The sequence below is a fragment of the Porites lutea genome, chromosome 14 (genome assembly GCF_958299795.1).
Source record: "Porites lutea chromosome 14, jaPorLute2.1, whole genome shotgun sequence".
Classification (NCBI taxonomy): domain Eukaryota; kingdom Metazoa; phylum Cnidaria; class Anthozoa; order Scleractinia; family Poritidae; genus Porites; species Porites lutea.
In genome coordinates this window covers 615,950-637,030 of record NC_133214.1, presented here as the reverse complement: position 1 = coordinate 637,030, position 21,081 = coordinate 615,950, and the positions used below count along the sequence as shown (strand labels likewise).

At 37.5% G+C, this 21,081-nt stretch overlaps 3 protein-coding genes across 5 annotated transcripts in view; 1 reads left to right on the top strand and 2 right to left on the bottom strand.

Annotated features, from left to right (window-relative positions):
* Positions 1-2,848: 2,848 nt before the first annotated feature.
* On the bottom strand, positions 2,849-6,758 carry LOC140924977 (uncharacterized). Its single transcript, XM_073374944.1, has 4 exons — positions 6,414-6,758; positions 5,365-5,503; positions 4,492-4,607; positions 2,849-3,826 (listed from the first exon to the last, which is right to left on the bottom strand). The coding sequence occupies exons 1-4, from the start codon at positions 6,756-6,758 to the stop codon at positions 2,849-2,851; spliced, it is 1,578 nt and encodes a 525-aa protein (XP_073231045.1).
* Positions 6,759-9,896: 3,138 nt separating this feature from the next.
* Positions 9,897-17,525, bottom strand: LOC140924746 (inhibitor of growth protein 1-like). 2 transcript variants are annotated; one of them, XM_073374752.1, is made up of 11 exons: positions 17,411-17,524; positions 17,280-17,334; positions 15,766-15,837; positions 14,617-14,774; positions 14,417-14,516; positions 14,277-14,318; positions 13,781-13,904; positions 12,610-12,691; positions 11,378-11,416; positions 11,022-11,083; positions 9,897-10,283 (listed from the first exon to the last, which is right to left on the bottom strand). In XM_073374752.1, exons 1-11 carry the CDS (start codon positions 17,429-17,431, stop codon positions 10,229-10,231), a joined length of 810 nt encoding a protein of 269 aa, XP_073230853.1. In that variant the 5' UTR covers positions 17,432-17,524; the 3' UTR covers positions 9,897-10,228. The 2 variants fall into 2 exon arrangements, with proteins under 2 accessions (XP_073230853.1, XP_073230854.1); XM_073374753.1 differs by having other exon boundaries at positions 9,899-10,283; positions 17,416-17,525.
* A 195-nt stretch (positions 17,526-17,720) lies between these two features.
* Positions 17,721-21,081, top strand: part of LOC140924347 (uncharacterized) — a 28,233-nt gene continuing 24,872 nt past the window's right edge. For both annotated transcript variants that reach the window (XM_073374385.1, XM_073374384.1), the window contains exons 1-2: positions 17,721-17,831; positions 17,973-18,130. In XM_073374385.1, the coding sequence (XP_073230486.1) occupies positions 17,826-17,831; positions 17,973-18,130 (164 nt within the window). In that variant the 5' untranslated portion in view covers positions 17,721-17,825. The remainder of the gene's footprint in view (positions 17,832-17,972; positions 18,131-21,081) is intronic.

Below are 21,081 nucleotides of genomic sequence, written 5' to 3'. Positions count from 1 at the left end.
CCAGTTATCCTAAAAACAAAAGAATAACAAAATTTACCGCCATTTTTTGGAAGAAGGTGTATGTGAATACCAAAAAAAGTCAGAAAAATTGCCGTAATTAAAGTTCATTCCGTGAAACATAATAATAAAAAAAGAACAATATTGTTGTTCGTACTCTTTTATGTCCTCCTGCCTCTTTGTATTCCAACCATTGCTCACCATCAGCGCTGTACTCCAAAGAATATGACGTCACCCATGCCCCTTCAAAATACCCTTGAGTGGCTACGTGTGTCACCGTTTTAATGTCTCTTAAATCGATTTGCAAGAACTGATTAAGTGTTTCTTCCGTCGTGCACCAGGCTCCAGTCCACCGGTTTAGGCGTCCATGCCAAGGTTCAAATTTTACTGAATAATTGCTGGCAGATAGCTGGGAATCTGCAATTTCTCCGCTTTGCATCCCCAGTGGTGTGGAACATACTTAATTTGACAATAGAAGGGTTAGTTATTTTTATGTATAACTCGTGGTTTTGCGTCGGGAAGTAAAACACACAAAATAACTTAGCCTGTATACAGCAACCCTCTCCCCGCAGAAAAAAAATCCGATTTTTTCTGAGGGGAGAGGGCGGATGTAAACAGGCTAAAAAAGAACATTTCCGAGTGCCTAAAAAGTCTCACTTTTCAAAACTCTAAGGCTAAGGGCAGAACCTTCCTTGAGAAAATGAATAGTCCAGTTTCGAGTTTGCTACCCAACTGAAGTAAATATATTCACAAATTCCAACGAGAAGAAGACTTGTTTATTACTCTGTCTATCATTGTATTTTCAATTTTGAAACACTTACTTGCCGGAAATATTAATTGAATATTTCACTTTACGTCGAGGCTATGTGGACCCGGTATGAATGTTCTTGGCCTTCGACCATCCAGTTAAAGTTTATTACAAGGTGCGACAGCTTATTTTATAACAAAGTGCGATGGTCTGTTATAACAAAGTGCGACAGGTATTACAAAGTGCGATGGGTATAACAAAGTGCGACAGAACAACCCATAAAACGCATACGTGCATGTTCTTTTGTACTCAGGGTCTCAAAACACTAAAACTTACCTGGCAACCTGATGACGCTGGAAATGTCACAAGAGTCTTCGTTCGGACTTTGCTGCTCGCGTATCCATGGAAACGTTCCCAGCCCGTAAAAACCAATCAAACAATACCATCGCGAGTCTATTTCTACGTTTCCTCCGAGATCACGTACAAGCTGTGATGTAATATTCACAAGAGAAGAGGCTCGTACCGCTGAAGTGTTCATCGTTATTAATACAACGGAGCGTTCGAGTATTATACTGGTAAACTCCTCGACTTGCCGCACTGAGTCACTCACTTCAAAGGCTCTGGTAAACTTAACGTCTCCTGAGGAGAGATGATTCATAAGCCCTCCTTACATTAATTCTCCCAGCCTTAAAAGCCATAAATATCGCATTTACAATAGCTCTTACAAGATACAGCAACATGTATAATGAAAGGTAATGTAAGACTATACCCCCTAGATTAACCTCTGTCAATTACGGGCAGACTGAACAGTATCAAGATTTTCTACTTTATGTTGTTGAATAATTTCGTCGAGCTCTGTGGTCTTACCTGTATCGTAATCGATAACCACAAAGTTGATTCCAGCACTGTGAGGACTGAAGTCTATGCCATTCACTGTGATGTAAGACGTACTGTCGCCTGTCCCTCCATCAGATTTTACTGCGACAGTTACATGACCTGAGGTATAAACGAAATACCACATGACAAATTTCGAAATGCATCAGAATCTCCCCTGCACAGTGATCATTATCAGCAGAGTTACCAAGGTGGCGGTTAAGTTACTTAGTAAACTCGAAAAAAGGTGGCCGTGATTGCCATATTTACACCAATCATTCGTATACGCCTTTGGGATCAGTTAAGAAGTCATATCAAACAAGAAAAAGCAGTGTTTAAGCGAAATAACATGTATCAAACATGAGCAGGAGTTTTTCGTACAATATCAAAACACCGAGTAGTAATATATCAAACACGAGAAAGAGTGTTTCATCTGATATTAAAACACAGAGGTGTTACAACAAACACTAGAGGGAGTATCCGGTATACGAACACCGAGAAATGATACCAAAACAGGAGGAGTGTTTCATATGACACTTAAACACTAAAAAGTGTAGGACAAGAAAGAGTGTTCCGTTCGGTATCTAAACACAGAGATACAATCACACAGGAGTAGGAATGTAACGCAATATTCAGACACCCTTGTCTGTTAAAAAGCTTGGTTATACCTTGTTTATCAACCCACTTTCCGATGTCTGACGTCTAAGGGACCGGTCATTATTTATCGCCTGGGGGGGGTCGGAGGATTTTGGGCTAAACACGATGAAATTTAGCCGATCCCCCCTTTAAATGTTATTTTATTGAAGTGATCCCCCCTCATAACTATATATAACTTTCGTGATCCCCCCCCCCCATTTCTTTGTACCCATATTCACCTTTCGACGTGTATATTTAGTGTTTTAAACGTTCATATACAGGTAGTATTTCTAACTATGATGTACTTACAGCATAATAAAGCCGTTATCGCGCAGTCTTTTTTTAAAAGTGTCTCTTGATCCGTGTCTTTTTCTAGTCTGGATCCAGACATCTGAATTCAGTTGACATACAAGCAATCTTGCTTAAAACTGCAAAGTGCTTGAAACTACAATCAGTGCTCGAAACTGCAAAGTTACTTTTTTTAGAGTGCCAAATAGCAGTCCGTTAAGTCCCTATCAGCAGGTCATATTTAGCGACAATTCGGCCATCTGGAAGGGCTAGGATCGGCCACTGTTCCTGTCTCCTTTTTTATTTTCATCTATAGTGTAAAAGATCAGCCTTTGTAGCTTTGCTCACATTTTTATAATTTTTTTTTGTTCGTTTTTTTGTTTGTTTTCTCTTTGTTTTCCTTTTTTTTTTCCATCCAGTGTTTGCTTGTACAGTAACTTCAGCTATTTGGTCATCTGGTACAAAAGTTAAAACTGGCATACGAACAGTTGACTGTTCATCGAGATCAGCAATGACAAGATCATCTTCGCTATCCTCGTCATCATCTAACTCCGCATCTGATTCTTCACTCTCTCCCTCACTGCTGGACAACTCATTCCCGTTGCCTGGACTTCTCTGTCGATAGTAATGGTAGCGAATTGCCTTTATCTTGTCCAGCTTTATACCAACAGTGGTCAGGCCATGTTCCTTAAGGTACAGGTCGAGCTGTCTCACCTTCAGCTTTTCAACTTTGCCATTCTCAATAAGTATGCCCCACTGGTAGTCCTTGTATGTTAGTTCCTCTTCTAACCTTTTTTTCTCCTTAGCCTCTCTTGTTCTAATATCCTTCCTGATGTTGATATCATTTAGATGGCCTAGGTATTCAATGACATGCTTTTCCTCGACACTATAGGTTGCACAGAAAGCAGCGATGGTATTTGGATTGCCCGCAGAGATGGCGTTTTGTTCGTACAAGTCCTTCAGACATTTCCTCGGTTGATAATCGTCTGGAGCACGACCTGTTGTCGGCGTTTCGTACACATCCATAAAGTGCCCGGGATTTTGCTTGTCTGGCACAGGCTGAGGCATTCTTTCTGTTACTGGTCCCACCCATCTGTTGTTGGTACACCAGGAACAGAGTGTGGAGCTTGCATTGCTTTGCTTATTGCAGGCATCCCGACAAAATTCAAAAAAGAGCTCTCCTCGGACGTAGTGGTCCTCAATAAAACTCTCTATTTTACTAAGATATGCCGCACCGGGTATTTCGGCCTTACTGTTTTCTGAAGCATTTCGGTACGTATTTAACTCAGAAAAAACAAACAAACAAACACGCTTTTTACAATGTTTCAGTTATCAGAAGTCTATATAGTTCACAATTTAGAATTCACCTGTCATGTTTAAAGATGAATATTAGCTAAGTCATGAGCACGTTATAAAAGGAAAAATATAAAAGCGTTAAAACAAAGCTTTCTCGATATAAATTGAAATGCACACATTCGCCAGTGTGACAGACTTCCGTTTTTTAAATAAAGTTGTGTTAGAACAAATTGAGATTGCAAATGCTATCATCTCCCAGCAGAATGGGCACATTTATGTTGTATGCTTTCAAACTGGCATTGTTCAAGCAGATTTGAGTGGTCCCCCCTCTGAATCCTTCCAAAATTTTCAGTGATCCCCCCCTTTTGGGCTCTCAGTTACGACTGATCCCCCCCCTCTGTTCTCCCAAAAATCAAGTGATCCCCCCCAAAATCCTCCGACCCCCCCCAGGTGATAAATAATGACCGGTCCCTAATGGTGATTCTTTTACGGTTCATTTCCGATTTGCTTAATGTATTTTAACTCTTTAAAAGGAATCTGAAGATAGTAAGGTTACCTTTATGCTTAATCCAGAAAGAGACGCCTAGTTCGTCTCCACTGTTATCAAAGTCCGTTTCCCTCTTCTCGATTTTAAGATGACCAGACTCCGTTACATGAAGAGTATCAGCTCCTACGTACAAACCACTCCCTATAGCGTACGTCTGGGTGTTATTTGACTCATCCAGGAAATTTGTACCACTGGATGACTCGAAATTCCACTGGAAACCGACTACGAAAGAATAAAAATGAATGACGATTTTCTATTGCAACGGTTCTATTTTAAACCAAGTTCATATTGTCGTTTCTGATAGGTAAGTATGCACTTTTAATTTTCCCTTCTTCGCTATATGTTACTTGTAGTTTTATGTAAACGTCTACTCCAGTTAGTTGCACGAGGCAGTCACTGCGCACATTTCACCTTTGATGATTTATGTGATTTGTTGTTGTTTTTTCTTTCTCTCTTGTAATGTATGGTAAGTTTTTTAGTAACTTCTTAAAAAAGTGCAAAAAATAAAAATCTGAAATCTGAGTGATCTCTGAGGCGCTAGTTGTAGAATTGCCCAATGCATTATTAAGAATTCCATGCTCGATATGAAGCTAGTACAGTGAGAGCATTTCTCTTGACAATAAATCACGAACTAGAAGACTAACTTTTTTTATATATAAAGAGAGCTCTCTGTAAACTCGGAACTTGAAAAAAAACCAGCAACTACAAATTAAGCGTATTTCTTTGTTGAAATGGCAACGTTACAAAATAAAATCTCACTCAAAAGAAAAACAATACTTTGTTTTTAAAATGCACTGCAATATTCTTGATTAAAATGTGGAATTATGAAAGAAGTACTTGCGTTATAAGCCATAAATACACTCCCTTGCAAAGGCCAATGAACTTTCAGGTTTTTTTTCAAAGCACATTAAGTTTGAATATTGGTACTCTTTAAAAACTAAGACTTGTAATATTAATGTACAAAACTTTTAGTTGATACCTCGACAACCATATATCTCAATCCTCATACTTATGTGCTTATTCCAAGTCACTGGTTGAAACCGAATGTAACGCGTCTTAATTGGTGGATTAAGCCCATGATACACAACAGTGTCCTCATCTATGTTACCAGGAAAAAGCTAAAAATAAGTGAAACAACAGATTAAATGTCGAAAAACGAAAGGGCACTCCGTGTTTCTCCTGCCTATCATGACGAGCGACGATATTCAAATGAAGAAAGACATGAAGAAATCAGATTAAAAAAAAAACAAACATGTGTAGCCGCGTCAAAATGGCGGGAAAATTGCGCGGGAAAACATGTATGGACTGGTTGAAGTGTCTGGTTGAGAACATTACGAACGGGCAAGAATGCAAAACCAAACCAAATTCGACTAAAAATTCAGGGGGTGCGGGCGAGATCGATCGAAGGTCAAAATGATTTTACTCTAACGCTAATGGTCAAAACGCTCGTGGTCAATTTATGAGTAATAGAAGGTATAACGCCCTCCAACATGATCAGATTGCGTTCTGTGCATTCATTCTACGTAGCAGCACAAACAAATGCTGCTTACATACGTGCGGCACATGCGTAATAACAACTTGGAGATTAGGACTGCGGACTCCTCTGGTCGCCCCCAAAAAATCAGCTCTGACGCGTATCTGTCTTAAATAGCATCATTTCAGTGCTAAATAACGTCTTGTTGCTCTAAATCGCATTATTTTTTTTAGCACACGGACAAAAATCAGGATATGTAAAAACATTTCCGGTTCCACTTTTTTTTAAATCCGCCTCCAAGATCAATAAAATGTACATACTGACTAAATTCCTATAGGCTGGGCGCTCAAATTGTGCAATTTCAAAATGGATGTAATACAGTTCTAATGGATAGAACTTTGTGTCGTGCAAGATTGGTCTGAAGTCAGATTTGTGGCTTCAAATCGAACTCGAGCCATGAGCTCCACTCAGTTCAATTATTCTTTCCAATATGGGCATAAGAGTTACGAAATATGATTGAGGCATGATAAAAGACAATGAATTGTGTATTTCACCTTTTCTGTCATTTGCCCTTTCTCTCTGTAAAACGTAAAGTTTATTCCATCATTACTGTACAACAGTTTATATTTCGTGACCCATTGTCGATGTGCCCCATTTCTTCCTTGTGATGACACACCTGTGATTCGAGTAAACTGAGAGCCTAAATCCACCTGGAGCCATTGATTATTATCATTTCGACCGGCGCACCAAGCTCCGACTTTGCTTCCTGATGCCTGAAAATGTAGCCTCCCCTGCTCTGAAGCGTGATTGGCATCCCACTGAGACGAAGCACTTATTTTTCTGTCAGGAATTTGGCCATTTTCCACGCCAAGTGCTTCATGACATTCTAAAGACACCATTACATTTTTTTAATCATTTATTGGTATATAAAGCTATAAGCATATGGGTATGTTTTTCAGGGGAAGAGCAGCTACGACGGCAGCGTTTTTCAAACTACGGCGAGTACACACAACGACTACGGAAACAGCAAGAAAAACGCCAATAAAAAAATACGTCAAATGAGCAAATGCCCGGATTTGGAAGGTATTTTCTGGATCGGGGATTTGACCACAAAACAGTGCGGGATTCAAGAAACGTTAACGGGATTTAACCAAAATACAGTGCGGGATTCGGGAAACGTTAACGGGATTTAACCAAAATACAGTGCGGGGTTCGGGAAACGTTAACGGGATACGGGATTTGACTGCTACCCAGGAAGCAGAATTGCACAGGATACGGGATTGGGAAGAACGATATTGAGTCATCACTGATGTAAGTTCGAGACGCGTTCTCGTGTAAAAGGAGCGGGAAATGTGGGATTAGGACACCATTTTCCAGACCCTATATAGCTAGCACGTTTTATGTATTTAAAAAGATTCTGAGATATTTTTAATACTCACAATCTTTACATAATAATAACGACAACGAATATATTTTTTTCACTTACCCGAATACCTTGAAGCAGGAACTGCGCATACCCAATGCAGGCTCCAGAGGAACAATGAAAGAATCAGCCACTCATTCATTACCCTGGTGGTACATTAAAACATCACCTAACGTTGGGTTCGCCGCCCTATATTCGGATTCCGGAAACCCGGAAATTTGTGCTTATGGAATCTGGAACCCTGGGCTTTGGAATACGGAATTGAGCTCAAGGAATCTGGAGTCCAAGTCCCATCTAGCACCTAAAATCCACAATCAACGGCGTAGAATCGAGAATCCAAAACTGTCCTGGATTTCCTTTTATGAGGCGATAATAGAATGGATCCCTAAAACATGGAACAACAGCGGCACAATCCTGTTTAACGTTCTTGCAGCGTTTCAAGGTTTAACTCATACAGAAAAAGTGGAATTTACTAAGCAGAGATTGTTTTCATCAACAAAGAAGGCTCACCGCGCATTTTTGCACTCACATGACCTTAGATAGTACTAAATAAAAAAGATCTGATGAACAGATTTCCGTTTTACCTGGATAACTTAGTTCGTATTTTAGCGAAGAACGTTCTAGTTTGCAATGGCTTTCTAATTACTCGCTTATCTAGAAACAGACAATCATTTATTCAAGAAACCTCTCTACATGCAATTTTACCGCACTTGCAGATTTTTAAAGACCAAAAAATAAAGAAATATGAATTAGCCGAGTAAACTGACTTTTATCTCCTCGAAAAATCAGTTGAACTTACCACTTGATTTTCACACAAATATCTTGAGCTGCTTAAATGAAAAAGCGCGCTAATTCTGTCTTAAAAAATCTGCCAGTTAGTTACATACACGCAAGAAATACAGACAAATTAGGTTAACAAAAGACATTTTCAGACAGCTCGTCATCAAAGTTGTTAAATGATGTAAGTGCTAAGGGCTTCACACCTTCTTTTAATGCTAAGACCATAACAATAATGTTTCTTGGTCCTTCTAAATTAGGATAATTAAAACGCTAGGTCATTATGACAGAGAAATGTTAAGGTGTCTCCTTCGACGCACCTTGTTTCTATCAAAAAAGATCTCAACAAAACTAGTTGAACTTACGATGGAATTGTTAACTGATCGACATATGTTGTTCCAATTGACTGATAAAAGAGCTAAAAACAAACTATGCTTCCTTAAATAAAGTTATAAACAAAGAAAAAAAAACGTTATTGAACTTGATTGGGAGAGAAACTTCATTTATTGAATGTCTTTACATCATTTAGTTTGGTGGGACATCAACGGCTAATTCTACCGAAAAGAAATTTTGTGCACACATTATGAAAAACTCTTAATTACAGTCAATTGACTCTAATTTTTGACTTTTTTATTCAACAATACCTAAAAACTGAGGTAATTAGACCCAATTAAGTAAGTCAGGCAAAACCACAACAAAACAAGAGATTTGCAATTTCAGAAGCTGTTTTTAACGAATCTTTCCAACTTTAAAACAATTATAAGATGCAAGAGAAAAAAACACTGGGATTTTTATATATATCTCACTACTTAACTAAAATATCTTTAACCTCAAAAAATATAATCAAAAATACGAAATTCTAAAGAAACAAATACGAAAACGAACGCATCACTAGATAACGCTTTGACGCGTTGAAAACTTCTGATCGCGGGTCTTAATCTATGGCCTAACAGAACAGAGCTGTTTCAAAAAAGTTAATAATATTCATATAAACTGTAAGGGAACGTAAAAATTTTGTCAAAAGAAACCATTTAATCTGCAGAGCCTGCTCCGCCTTGCCTGTAGATAATTCAAATGAGGAGTCAACAATCCGACTACATTGATTGTTTTATTCTACCATAAAATTGTCTCCTTTCAGGGTAGGTTGAAACTATAATGTACAATAAATACTACTGAGGAGATAACTACGAAGGCTAAAATAAAATCTTTAATTTACCTGAATCTAGTTCAAGTTCACGCTTGGTGCCTGAGCACGCTGCTAGCGAACGATCCTGGCTGAGACTAATGTGAACAGACTCTGTTCAAGCACTCAGACCAGACGTGGGTGCTGATCTGTACTAGGTTACACGGTAAAGACGTTGTATTCAGGCACAAAGCAGCGATTGCTAGTGTTACGAGTTTACCATCGGTTCCGAGAAACCTTATTCACAGTTCTCGCATTTCGAAATGCCATCTGGCACAGCAAAATGGAGCAAATGTGTACTGTACAGTATCATTACCTATAGTCTGAACACAACACAATGTTTTTCTGATTTGCAAGATCTAGTGCTTAGGCATCAAGTTTGAACAGGACTTGACTTTACGAACTGACCAATACAAGAAAAATACTTCAGCAACATTAAAGAAAATACCACACAAACAAAGATTACATTTACATTAATGCCGAAAGGGATAAAAATTGACAAGCAAGTTGACAATTTACTCTCATTAAACGTATCATGATCTTGAGCTTTGATAGTGAAATTGTTTGTTTCGTGACAAATCGCTGTCCCATTTTCACAACTGTACTTACGAGATGTTAATTTTTTGAGACCAAGGAAGTACAGTCTAACCTCTCCTTACGGACACCTCTATAATACGGACACCTCTCTATTACGGACAGTACCTTTGGTCCCAGAAATGCCAAAAATCATACATTCCCTACCTCTATAATACGGACACCTCTGTAAAGCGGACACTTGGTTCTGTCCCTTTGGTGTCTGTATTAAAGAGGTTTGACTGTATTTGGCCAACAAATTATCAACTTTTAGGAAGAATATGTTATTAACTATTAAAAATAAAGAACCTATTCTATTTCAGAACAGATTGTACATTACATAATACATGTTGGTAACTTCTTTCTGGAAAGATGTGATCAATATAAAAGTTCTCCATTTGAGGCAAAGAATGTTATCTGAGGCCATTTCGTTCCCTCTTGCGTTCATTTGTACATTTTGGACAGTACCTAGTGGATAGAAAATGACTTTATATTAACTTTGAAGCCCTAACGGTAACATGTATTTTCTTTACATCCCACATACATTTCATTTTATTCAATGGCTGCTTGGCTCTTATATCCCATTACCGAACATTGTTTTGTTGGAGCTGGGTACGACGATGTTGTGACGTCACTGAAGGAGACCATTCCCGCGCACTCATAAGCATAAGGCTGTGAAGCGAGAAATTAAAAAGGGGAAAGTGTTTTATGTGAGCCAAATCCTTCTTCTCTTGTTAAATTCAGCGCCCGTATCACCCCAGAATGGAATTTTTAGGGGCCCGATACCTCTTTTAGGATCGGCTGTATTGTTATAATCGAAAATAACGCAGGCATCGGCATGGTTCCACAGCAGTTTGTGTTGCTCGCGTGAAATTAATATACTCCCATGACGTCACAACTAAGCCCTGACCTGATAGTGCTAGGTATAAATGATTGCATTGATGGGGCTGGAACTGCCAAAATTTTAAACTTTGAAAATAATAAAAAATAAAGGCAAGACGCTACTTTTTCGCACATTTTTTAAATCAATAAAGCCAATGAGCAAGCTCTCCAACTATGGCGAGCAAAGCGAGCCTTGAGCGAATGTGTGTCTCCTTTCATGTGCAGCTCTCACGTGACTGCTTAGACTTCCTCAAATGGACAGTTTGCTCGCATGTGCAGGCTAAAAACAATATGAGATTTCCTTTTTAACAACAGACAACTTACCATTTTCCTTTTGGTTTGTTAGTGAGTCCCACACACTGAAAGTGAAACCATTCGATGGGGCACTGTGGAGAAAAAAAGTGTGTGATACATTTATTAAAACACTTAACCCTTATCTTAATCATCTAAATACTAAAAAAGTGACACTGGTTGAAGAGTTTATGGTTGGAGTCAAAAAAGCTTCCAACATCTGGTCACTAAAATTAAGAGAAAGAAAGTGAAATTGTCTTGATATGATAACAAATAATTACATAGCAAATTATCTTTGTGGCGGAAATGCAAGTTTCAGAAATGACTCTTGAAATGAGTGAAAGACACATGTATACATATGGAGTGCTTGCCAGTGTAATTGTACATACCTCTTCATTGTCACATCCAATCATTTCTCCAAATGAAACCTGAAAAGAAAAATGAAAGTAAACATTATGGAGAACTAGTGGGGAACAAGTGGATATATTGTGAAGAAAATAGAGAAGTGATGCAATAAAATAAAATATTTATTTTAAGTTGAAACGATATACCCCCACCCCCTCCCCCAACATAAAAAAAATTCCAGCTGCAGTTTATGTACCTTCCACAGAGAGCTTTGCATATTAATGAACTCATTTTCTTAAAAATAGATGCTCCAAGTTTCAGCTTCTGTAATCTAGCTACTGAAAATTGGCCCCAAGTGTGCTGTTACAACAACTACAGCCAATATTACATTTGCATATCAGGTGACTTCAGAGTGAGCCAATTTTTTTCACACATGAGTGAGAAACTCATTTATGTGCAAATACTGTACAATGCTTCCCGAAAAGATGCTTTAAGAGGTGCTACTCCTCAAAACTTATAACATCCGCAAGCTCTTGGAAAAATGTGATAAGAAACTCTTCAAGAAAAGTAGCAGTGACAGTTCTCATCCATTGTACCCTATGTTGCCCCATGCCAAAGCTTCCTCCCTTAGATTAGGATGAAGTACTATTCAGTTACCCAAGATAAACACTGAACATTTTACAAGTAGTTTTTTTTAACAGGCTTAGTTTCAGATACAATTTAGCACTATGAGAAATTCTTATTGTAAGTGCCTTAATTTATCTTTTAAAAATTTCATGTAACATTCTATATGTATTTTATCGAATGAATAAACACATTATTATTATTATTATTATTATTATTATTATTATTATTATTATTATTATTTCAACCCACTTTAATGACTCATGAGATACCCATCGCAGAAACAAACTACTTCAAAACCACTGTGATGTGGCTGTGGGGTACAGTGTTTGGAATATTGTCTGTAAAGAATCTGCATGACAGGATGAAAACACCTGATGCAAAGCCTTTCTTAGAATCCATCCATGATACTTAACAAACTCATTTAACCCCAAATATTGACATACAAATTCTCCAAACTGATCTCCATGTTCATTTCCTTAAAGAATCAGTTGAGAGAATTTGATAGATCAAAGAATTTTTTTAATTGGTGATCGATCAATTAATTCTCACAACCTTTCCTCTTGATTGTGCATTGATGTTGTTGGGAGAAAATTGATGTTGATTACTCTTGGGACTTACAGAGCTAACTTTAACATTAACAGCAGCATACCTGATTACAAAGACAGTACGTTGGTTCATTTGGATCAATTGGAAACTCAGGTGTAGGTGATCCTTGGTTCTTTGACTTGCCCCTAAATTACAGAGAAAATACAGTAGCAGTCAGAGAAGAAAGAACACTGCCATTACCTCTACAAAGAAACGGTGGTCGCTTAAGGTGATGGATGCTACACGGGACGATTCGCAACGACTATTTTAAGTGCAACACATCATTGCAATGTTGTAACTACTCGAAACAATGTCACAACAATGTTGCAACGCTGTGTTGCACTAAAAATCGTTGTTGCGAATCGTCTTTACAGGAGGTGACGCTTATGAGAATCAATCCATAGGGGGTGTTTTCCGAGAAAAGGTCCTGACTCATATAGTTTTCAAAAAAGAATTTACTGCATTTAGTTTCTAAGTTATGGCATGTTAAGCTCCATGTTGTTTAAAAGTTATTTGTATGCCATGAGTAGTCTAGTACATACAGTGATTATAAAGATCACAACATGTGTCAAATGGTCACTTAACAATAGGTTATTAAAAATGGAATTTGAAAAGCGTTTCCTCAAAATAGTGGTCAGGGTCACTCACAAGAGGTGGTTGTTTGCAAGAGGTTCCAACTACAGCAATTTCACTGGGAAAAAATTTTATTATTTCATATATTCCAAAGAACAAAAATTACGATATTATCACTTAGAATACATTTATAGACACATGGACTACAAACAAAAACTGGGAAAATTTTGCTGTTTTTGATGACTGGTCACTTATGGGAGGTTGAAACTTATGAGAGGTAGTTGCACATGGAGGTACGAATGTGCTAGAAACGCTTACTACCTTATTTTGTCCTAAAAGTCCCGGCCCTGGTTTTTCAAAAGTTGGACAGTTCTTTCCACCGGATAACTCACTATTCAGCAGGCCCAGGTTGTTCAAACATTGGATAGCACCATCCATCGGATAAATCACTATCCAGTGTATAAGTATTAGGGAAACCAATTACGCTATCCGCTGGATAGTGATTTATCCGGTGGATAGCGCTATCCAACTTTTGAACAACCTACAGCAGATAAGTATTTGGACAAACTATAGCTTTATCCCCTAGATAGAGATTTATCCAGTGGATAGTGTTATCCACCTTTTCAACAACTGGCACCTGACCTTAATCTTTTCATACTCACTTTCTACTGGTCTTTGCTTTCTTTTTAACAGGTTTGATGACATCTGACCCACCAGCACCACCTGACCCACCCCTCCCTTCAGAATCATGTTCATGTTTGTCATGGTTACGCTGTCTTCTGTTTCCTGAAGAACAGAATATTATCAGACTATGATCAATATTGATAAAAGCTTCTGCAACAAGGACAGGAGATGGCAAGAAATAAAGTTATTCCCCAGAAAACTGTGGAGTAAATCAAGTTCACTAATACGTCTATTTGTTGCGGTTGTTATCTTCTTGTTCTTGTTTTTGTTATTAATGATTATTATCATCATTATTTATAATATTTTATTGCTATTATGATTATTATTAATAAATATTGATTGGTTAACAGGGACAAGATTTTTTAATCAGACAAAAGCATCATCATCTGCAGCCGTTTTGGATGGCCACTAGCATAATGAGGTGAAGAATCACATGACATAATTGAGTCAATATCAAAGAATACATTAGCTTACGTTTTTTCTCTGTGGGCTTTGCATGGTGTTCTTCCAGAATGACTAAACAAAGTAACAAGCAAAAAAAAAAACAAATTTTAATGCATCAACAACTGTACTTAGCATATAAAGTGTACATAAAGAGGATGCTGAGTTGGTACCTGGCTGGGCTTCCTGTTTCAAGAGTGGAGGAAGATCCTCATTCCTACACGTGTCAAGGTTTTCCACATCCATTTCAATCTGCCGAGTGCGAATATCAACCTACCGGATGAATAAAAATGGTTAATAGGTGTTTTGTGGGCTGCTTGGAATTCTTACTTAGGCAACCACTTCATACACATAAACGTCATACTGCTCTCACCAGATCAATCATATTTCCAACAAGTTGTAACTTGTCATCTCCATATTCCTGGCTTTTAACAAGTTTTCTTTGTATCTGAATCAAGTATTTTCGCCTGGCTGTGCTGTCCTTTTCTTTGAAGAAATTATTGACCAGCCTTTCAAGTTCTTTTAACCTCTCTGTGAGAAAAAAAGTACATTTAAACAGTTTTGCTGTAAAAATCTCAAGCTCCTTTTTTTCTAGAGATATAAACATTACTGCTATGATCAGGCTTACTACTATTGCACACTGACACAGACTTTTTATTATTTGTACATGCAACCAACTTGATTCAATTTCTTAAATCTTTTTTATTATTGTACCTTAATACCATGCACTAGTAAAACAATTTTAACATTTAATTTTCCCTTTGACAAATAAACGACTTAAAAAAAAAAATAGTATTAACCTCTCTGTAAGAAAAAAGTAGATTCAAACAGCTTTGCTTTAAAAATCTCAAACTCCCTTTCTTTTCAAGAAAATAAATTGCTAAGATCAGTCTTACAACTGTTGCACACTGACACTTATGTGGCTGTTTCAAACACAAATAAAATAGTTGTTCAAAAGATGGTGCAATCCACTGGATAAATCACTCTTCAATGGATAAGTATCAGGGGAACCAGTTGCGCTATTCACTGGATAAATATTTATCCAGTGAATATGTTACAGGTCAAAATATTACATTCAGGCTAAATTTTTTAACCTAGGATAATATTCTCAATTTCCTTTGTCTCTATGCATGTAGCATAATATAATTAAATATTAATATAATAATGCATGTGTAATTAGGACTAGGAGACAAAGGAATTTTGAATCAACCTACAGGTCAAAAAATTGTAACCTGATTTTAATTTTGACCTGTAACAGATACAACAGTAACGCTATCCACCTCTTGAACAACCAGGGCCTGGTCTTTAGTCCTAAGAGTGACCAACATCAATTTTCTCATAACAATATCCATACATAATTAAAAGAAAAGTTTATGAGAATAAATAAAATGATCACCCAAGGGAAAATGCTTTGATCTTTGAACAAATTCTCTCAACTTATTCTTTATGGAAACGTATGGAGATCAGCTTGGAAAATTTCCATGTGGATATTGGGACTTAAAGGGTAAATACTTCTTCTCACCCTGGTAATGAAGATCCAACTCTCGCATCTGAGAAATGTTCCTTTGCACATCATCAGGAAGGGATTCTACACCTGTTTAAACCAGATTGGATTGGATTGTGGAAGACAAAATTATTGCAATCATTTGTTTCTATATCACAAATCTGTTTTCATTTAGCAGAACATTTAACATTTAAAACAATGGCACAAGTTTTGATTTAAGAAAACATTTTTAATATATATTTTACTACAAGGTATTTCAGGAAACAGGACAATGAAAAACATGAAATTTCAAGGCTATGTTCTAAGAAAAATTGAAGAGAGCCCAGTTCCTAAAACTGTCACACCCAGGGTGCCCAACATAGGATTTTTGTGAAGAAAACTAAGAGTACTGTTATCGCCCAATAGCAAAAGTAGGGCACCAGGGAACCAGGCGTGGCTGAGGGTAAAATTACGACAATTGACATGACCTTGTAACAACAACATAAAACTAGATGAAATGGCACCAACCGGCATCAAGATGGGCTGAACACCAACAAGGACAAGGCCTACTATTCAAAACATGATATGGCAGTGTTTGAAATTCAGACTAGGGACATATGTACCCCCCTCCCCAGCCTCCCGTTAGGAGGACCTTGCTGCTAAAGCAAAGCCCTGAATTTAATTTGCAATGAAACAATGTGATAATTTTTTTATGGAGCTGACAGTTGATCTGACAGTCTTTCATGAAATTTGACAAAAAAAAAACAGCTTTCACAAAAATATAATAGACACAAAGTGAGGTAAGATTTGTGCATACTTTTCACGACCCACCCAGAAAACAAACATGATATAAAATATCATGCAACTATTTAATAATTCATCAAATTTTAATGTTTTTGGCAACCGTCGACAACTTTATTTGGGCGCGAGATCTGATCACGTATATCACTGAGTGCGTGACAGCTTGAAATGTCACATTACCTTCCGTAACATGACACTGAAAGCATGATTAAGGCAAGGCTTGAATTTTCTCGAGATCACTCGATCAGTACCTCTCGAAAAAATCGTCAATCCATCGCAAGAAATAAGGCATCTTGACGTTGGCGTGAGCCAGGTTTACAAGCAGGAGACTTGCGAATTTCGTGGATATAATGGCCGTGGTGAGATTGGGAAATCGGGCATCAATTTTCAGAGGAACAGAAATAAACCCTACTATACCTAAAATGCAAAAGTAATTACTTGAAAGAGCATTTTGAACATTGCGTGCTGATTTGAGAAAGCTATTTTGGTCAAAGCCTCTGTTTACTTTCGCCTTAACGCATAATCTTTCGGTTATTAGCTTAACAGAGAACGAACGAATATTAAATGACGGCCATAAATATTTCGGAAGTCTCTTTTTCAAGTTTCGACTCACACAGGATGTACATATCTGTTGAAGGAAGGTTACACAACTGTAGTTGCAAGTAAATCTAATGAATATAAGGAATATGTTTTTTCCCAGCGGATAAAAATTCTTTAACTAAAAACATAAAAGGGTAACATTTTTTACTTACATTCCAAGTAGTTTTCGACGTATGTCGCGGTGGCAGAAATAGAGGACTCGCTAGACTGAAAGCAAGAAGAAAAAAAATTATATTGAAACCACTCAAGACATAGTAATTCTCACCTTTGTTACCATGATTACCTTACCGTCATTCTGTGGCATAACAAACCAGGGAAAAAGCTTAAACTTGAAAGCAAATTTTCTTTCCAACAACGGCTATCGTGTCCGACGCGGGCAAAACAGTTTAAAGCTTTGTAACCGCGCTTGCAATTTACTTCCGGTTAATGCTCTCAAATATTTTGGCCAAATTTCCGGTTAGCACCGCCTTTCATCACATGTGAAAACATGACTGACAGTTTCAACAAGGTTCTGTTTATGTCACGTTTCCTTCTTGAAGTTAATAGAACGTTCTGCGTCGTCATTCAAGGACCCTGAAGTGAGAGTTTTCATAGATAGATCACTGTTTTTGACTCTTGATCATTCTCCTCAGCTCGGAAACCTCCCTACAAGTATTTCGAAACGTTTCGGATATTGACGTAGACTTGGATTTCCCTCGATGCTTGTAAGTGCAGTGCTAGCCGTTCTTCAGCTGGCATTCTTCAGTCGCCTGAATTTTTTTGACAACGTATGCAAGTTTTTACAGTTTTGCTCAAGTTCCCTTTTGTTTGTTTTGGTTTTCGTCTTTGATTTTTATTATTTGTAGAGCACAAAAAGCAATTCTACAATGAAAGAAGTTGGGGTTGTTGTACACAATGTAAAGCAGCTTAGGATTGAATCAAGCGGAAAACCAACTCCAAGGGGAACACAGAGAGATAAAATGGCTGCCAACTCTCGACGCCGGAAGAAGGCAAGAAACAAAAGGTACTGGTACAAAACTATTGATTTTATTTTCATTTGGTATTTTTTTATCAGTTATCAGAACAGGAAGTAAAATTTTTTAGAAGAGGGCGAGGTATACGTGCCGGGTGACAAACTGTTGATCGTTATGGAGAACTTTTTCGACGTTTTTATTATACTATACAATAAGTTGATATTGGGTAATAGATGAAACACCAACCGGTGTTTACAAAGGAACTTGCATTCTATTAAAAAAATTAAAGGAAATTTTACAAAGGGTCGGCGGCAGTAAAATTTAACTTGGAAGTGTACCATTTTCTAATTTAGGGATTACAACTACAGTAGAAAAAAAGCTTATGCAAGTTATTGTTTTAAAAGAAGCTAAAGTACTTGAGTCGAAATGTGATATATGCAACTTAAAAATTTTAAAGCAACCAATTCAAATTTTGAAAGCTGTTATGTTTAATGTATAGATTAATGATGGAATTCATCAGACAATGCTTGTATGTTATTTGTGATCTGATCTACTCGGAGAGATAAAAATAAGATATATAATGTTTATGTCATCACCCAGCCTGTCTCACATAATGAGTACTTCCTGACCAAACCTTCCAAAATATATATATCATATATCCAAAAAAAATATACAGTGGCAGATCCAGGGGAGGGCCCCCCCTTATTTTTAGACCGAACTGAGACCCAAAAAGCTGAAAAATTTTTGGGGGGAGACCGCCCCCACCCCCCCTTATCTAAGGGTCTGGATGACCGGGCCTCCCTGCTTCTCTCAAGGTCTGGATACCGCACTGATATAGATTTCTTTTTTGGGATATGGATACATTTCCCTCATTCTCTATAATAATACTGTTATACCATGCATCTGTACCTCTCCTGCGGAGGGTTATTGGTTTGAATCACCCCCACCCCCCTTTGGAAATTCCAGTTTAGGTACAGACTTTCCTTTCAAAGTAATAGCCTTTTTAAGTCCTCTTCTCTTTGGGATTTTCATTGACCCTCTATTGGGCAGGAAGGGATAATTTTTGGTCCTTAGGAAGACTGCACAAATTGTTATAATTATTAAGGTACGTAAAAAAGTAGCAGTTTGTATTTAAGGAGAGTTTTCTCATGTTGTTTTATGAAGCCAATGGAAGGAATCTATTGCAATAAATTCAAGTAGGATAATGCTTGTTCTGTTAAAATTCTGTGAGTGATGATAAGATACATTCACTGACCAGGGAAGAAGGGCTAGTAACTGAAGAGTTTCACAGCCACTACTCTAGAACAAAGTCAATTTTACATTGGGTGAAATTGCATTGGAATGAAGCATCCAGAGTACCTGTATATAGGTAATGGAAAACAAATGAACAACAGCAAGATGGTTTTCGCCAGGGGTTTTCTTTTCTTGTTTCCAATTCCTCTGACATCAAATGGGCACTCTGACAATGGATTCAAAAGTGTGGAGTTTTAAGTTAAGATGGAATCCATTAGGAAATTGAGTAATTTTAATTTTCAATGGACGAAAACCTTGTACCAGAATACTTTCAATCACATTGCATTCTTTTATACACTTTTCATGGGCTATATATAAATGTAGTAAGTTATATGAAATAACTCCAAAGAAAATGTTCTAGCGATTATATGTATGTGTAATCAAATGGTGACAAGTGAAAATATTCCCTAGTTTCACAAGTATACCATTTGATTACCTATTAATATCATGGGTGACGAATTACATTTGCAGTCTTGGATTTTTGACATTTTTATCCTGGATCGTATCGATCGAGAACTCCTGCACTCTCTTGAACGTTTCTAAGAGCTTAAATTTGCCTTAAGTTCAGAGTTTTTTGACAAAATACTTGCTCTTTCATGTGTTCAGGTTTTCTAGAGCACTTTGTTATGCCCTGGCATCTTCATTCATGACATTTTAAGACTTCGTCGCCATCTGGACACTGAGACGTATGGAAGGTTGCCATGGCAATTTTGTAATTTCACGTGGGAAATTTACAAATTATTGCTGAAATTTCGCATCAAAATAATATTAAGGAGTAATTCGTCACCTATGATATTAGGCTTGAAATATTCTGGTACAACGTTTTTGTCCCCTTGAAATTAAATTACTCAATTTCCTGATGAAAAAAAATGCATCTTAATCACATTCGAAAGAAAAATTGTATGCAAGCTGACTTCACCAAGCATGAGTCAATCATATAATTGAAACTCCGTGGAGTAAAGAAGAAAGGAAAGGTTGACATTGGATCATCAGAAAGAGAATTGTAAGCAGGACTGAAATGCTGTTTTCCCCATGCTGTCCACTTCTAATTATGATAGGTGAAAATTAAACTAGCCATTAGAGTTTTAATTCCATTTCTTTCTGATTCCCCCCCCCCCACCCATTTCAAATGGGGATACCCCCACCCCCCAGGCATTTCATCACAACAGATCATAAGTGATGGAGTTGTAAGCAGAATCAGAATGCTTTTGTTTATATTACATTCTTGTCTAGTCTGTAGGCCTCCTTTTTCCGCTTGGCCTATGGGGTCTGGGTCACATGATCCACCTCACAGCAAAAGACTACGTTGACCTAAAAGGCCTAGGAAGACACTGCACATAAACTAGGCAAATTACACCCTACAATAATTCTGATTATCACTCCAACTCCATTGCAAGTGAAAACCAACCTTCAGAGGTTTATTTTTATTTTTCTGACGTTCTGAAGTGCAATAGCCAAAGTCAACCATTTTTTGTTGAAGGTACTGGCTTTGAAGAGTTATTGTCTTTCTGCTTCTGAACATCTGGGAATTATGAAGCTCCTCTGCTGTTCTCCACATTTGATTGATGTCCATCTCACACTTGAGATTTGAGAGCCAATAACTAAATTTTTAGTGGGCTCAATTTCTTCTGTATCTCAAGTCTGGTCTTTGATCCTCCTCAAAGAGAGATGAGAACATTTTCAATGGCCTTTTTTTGACACAGACACT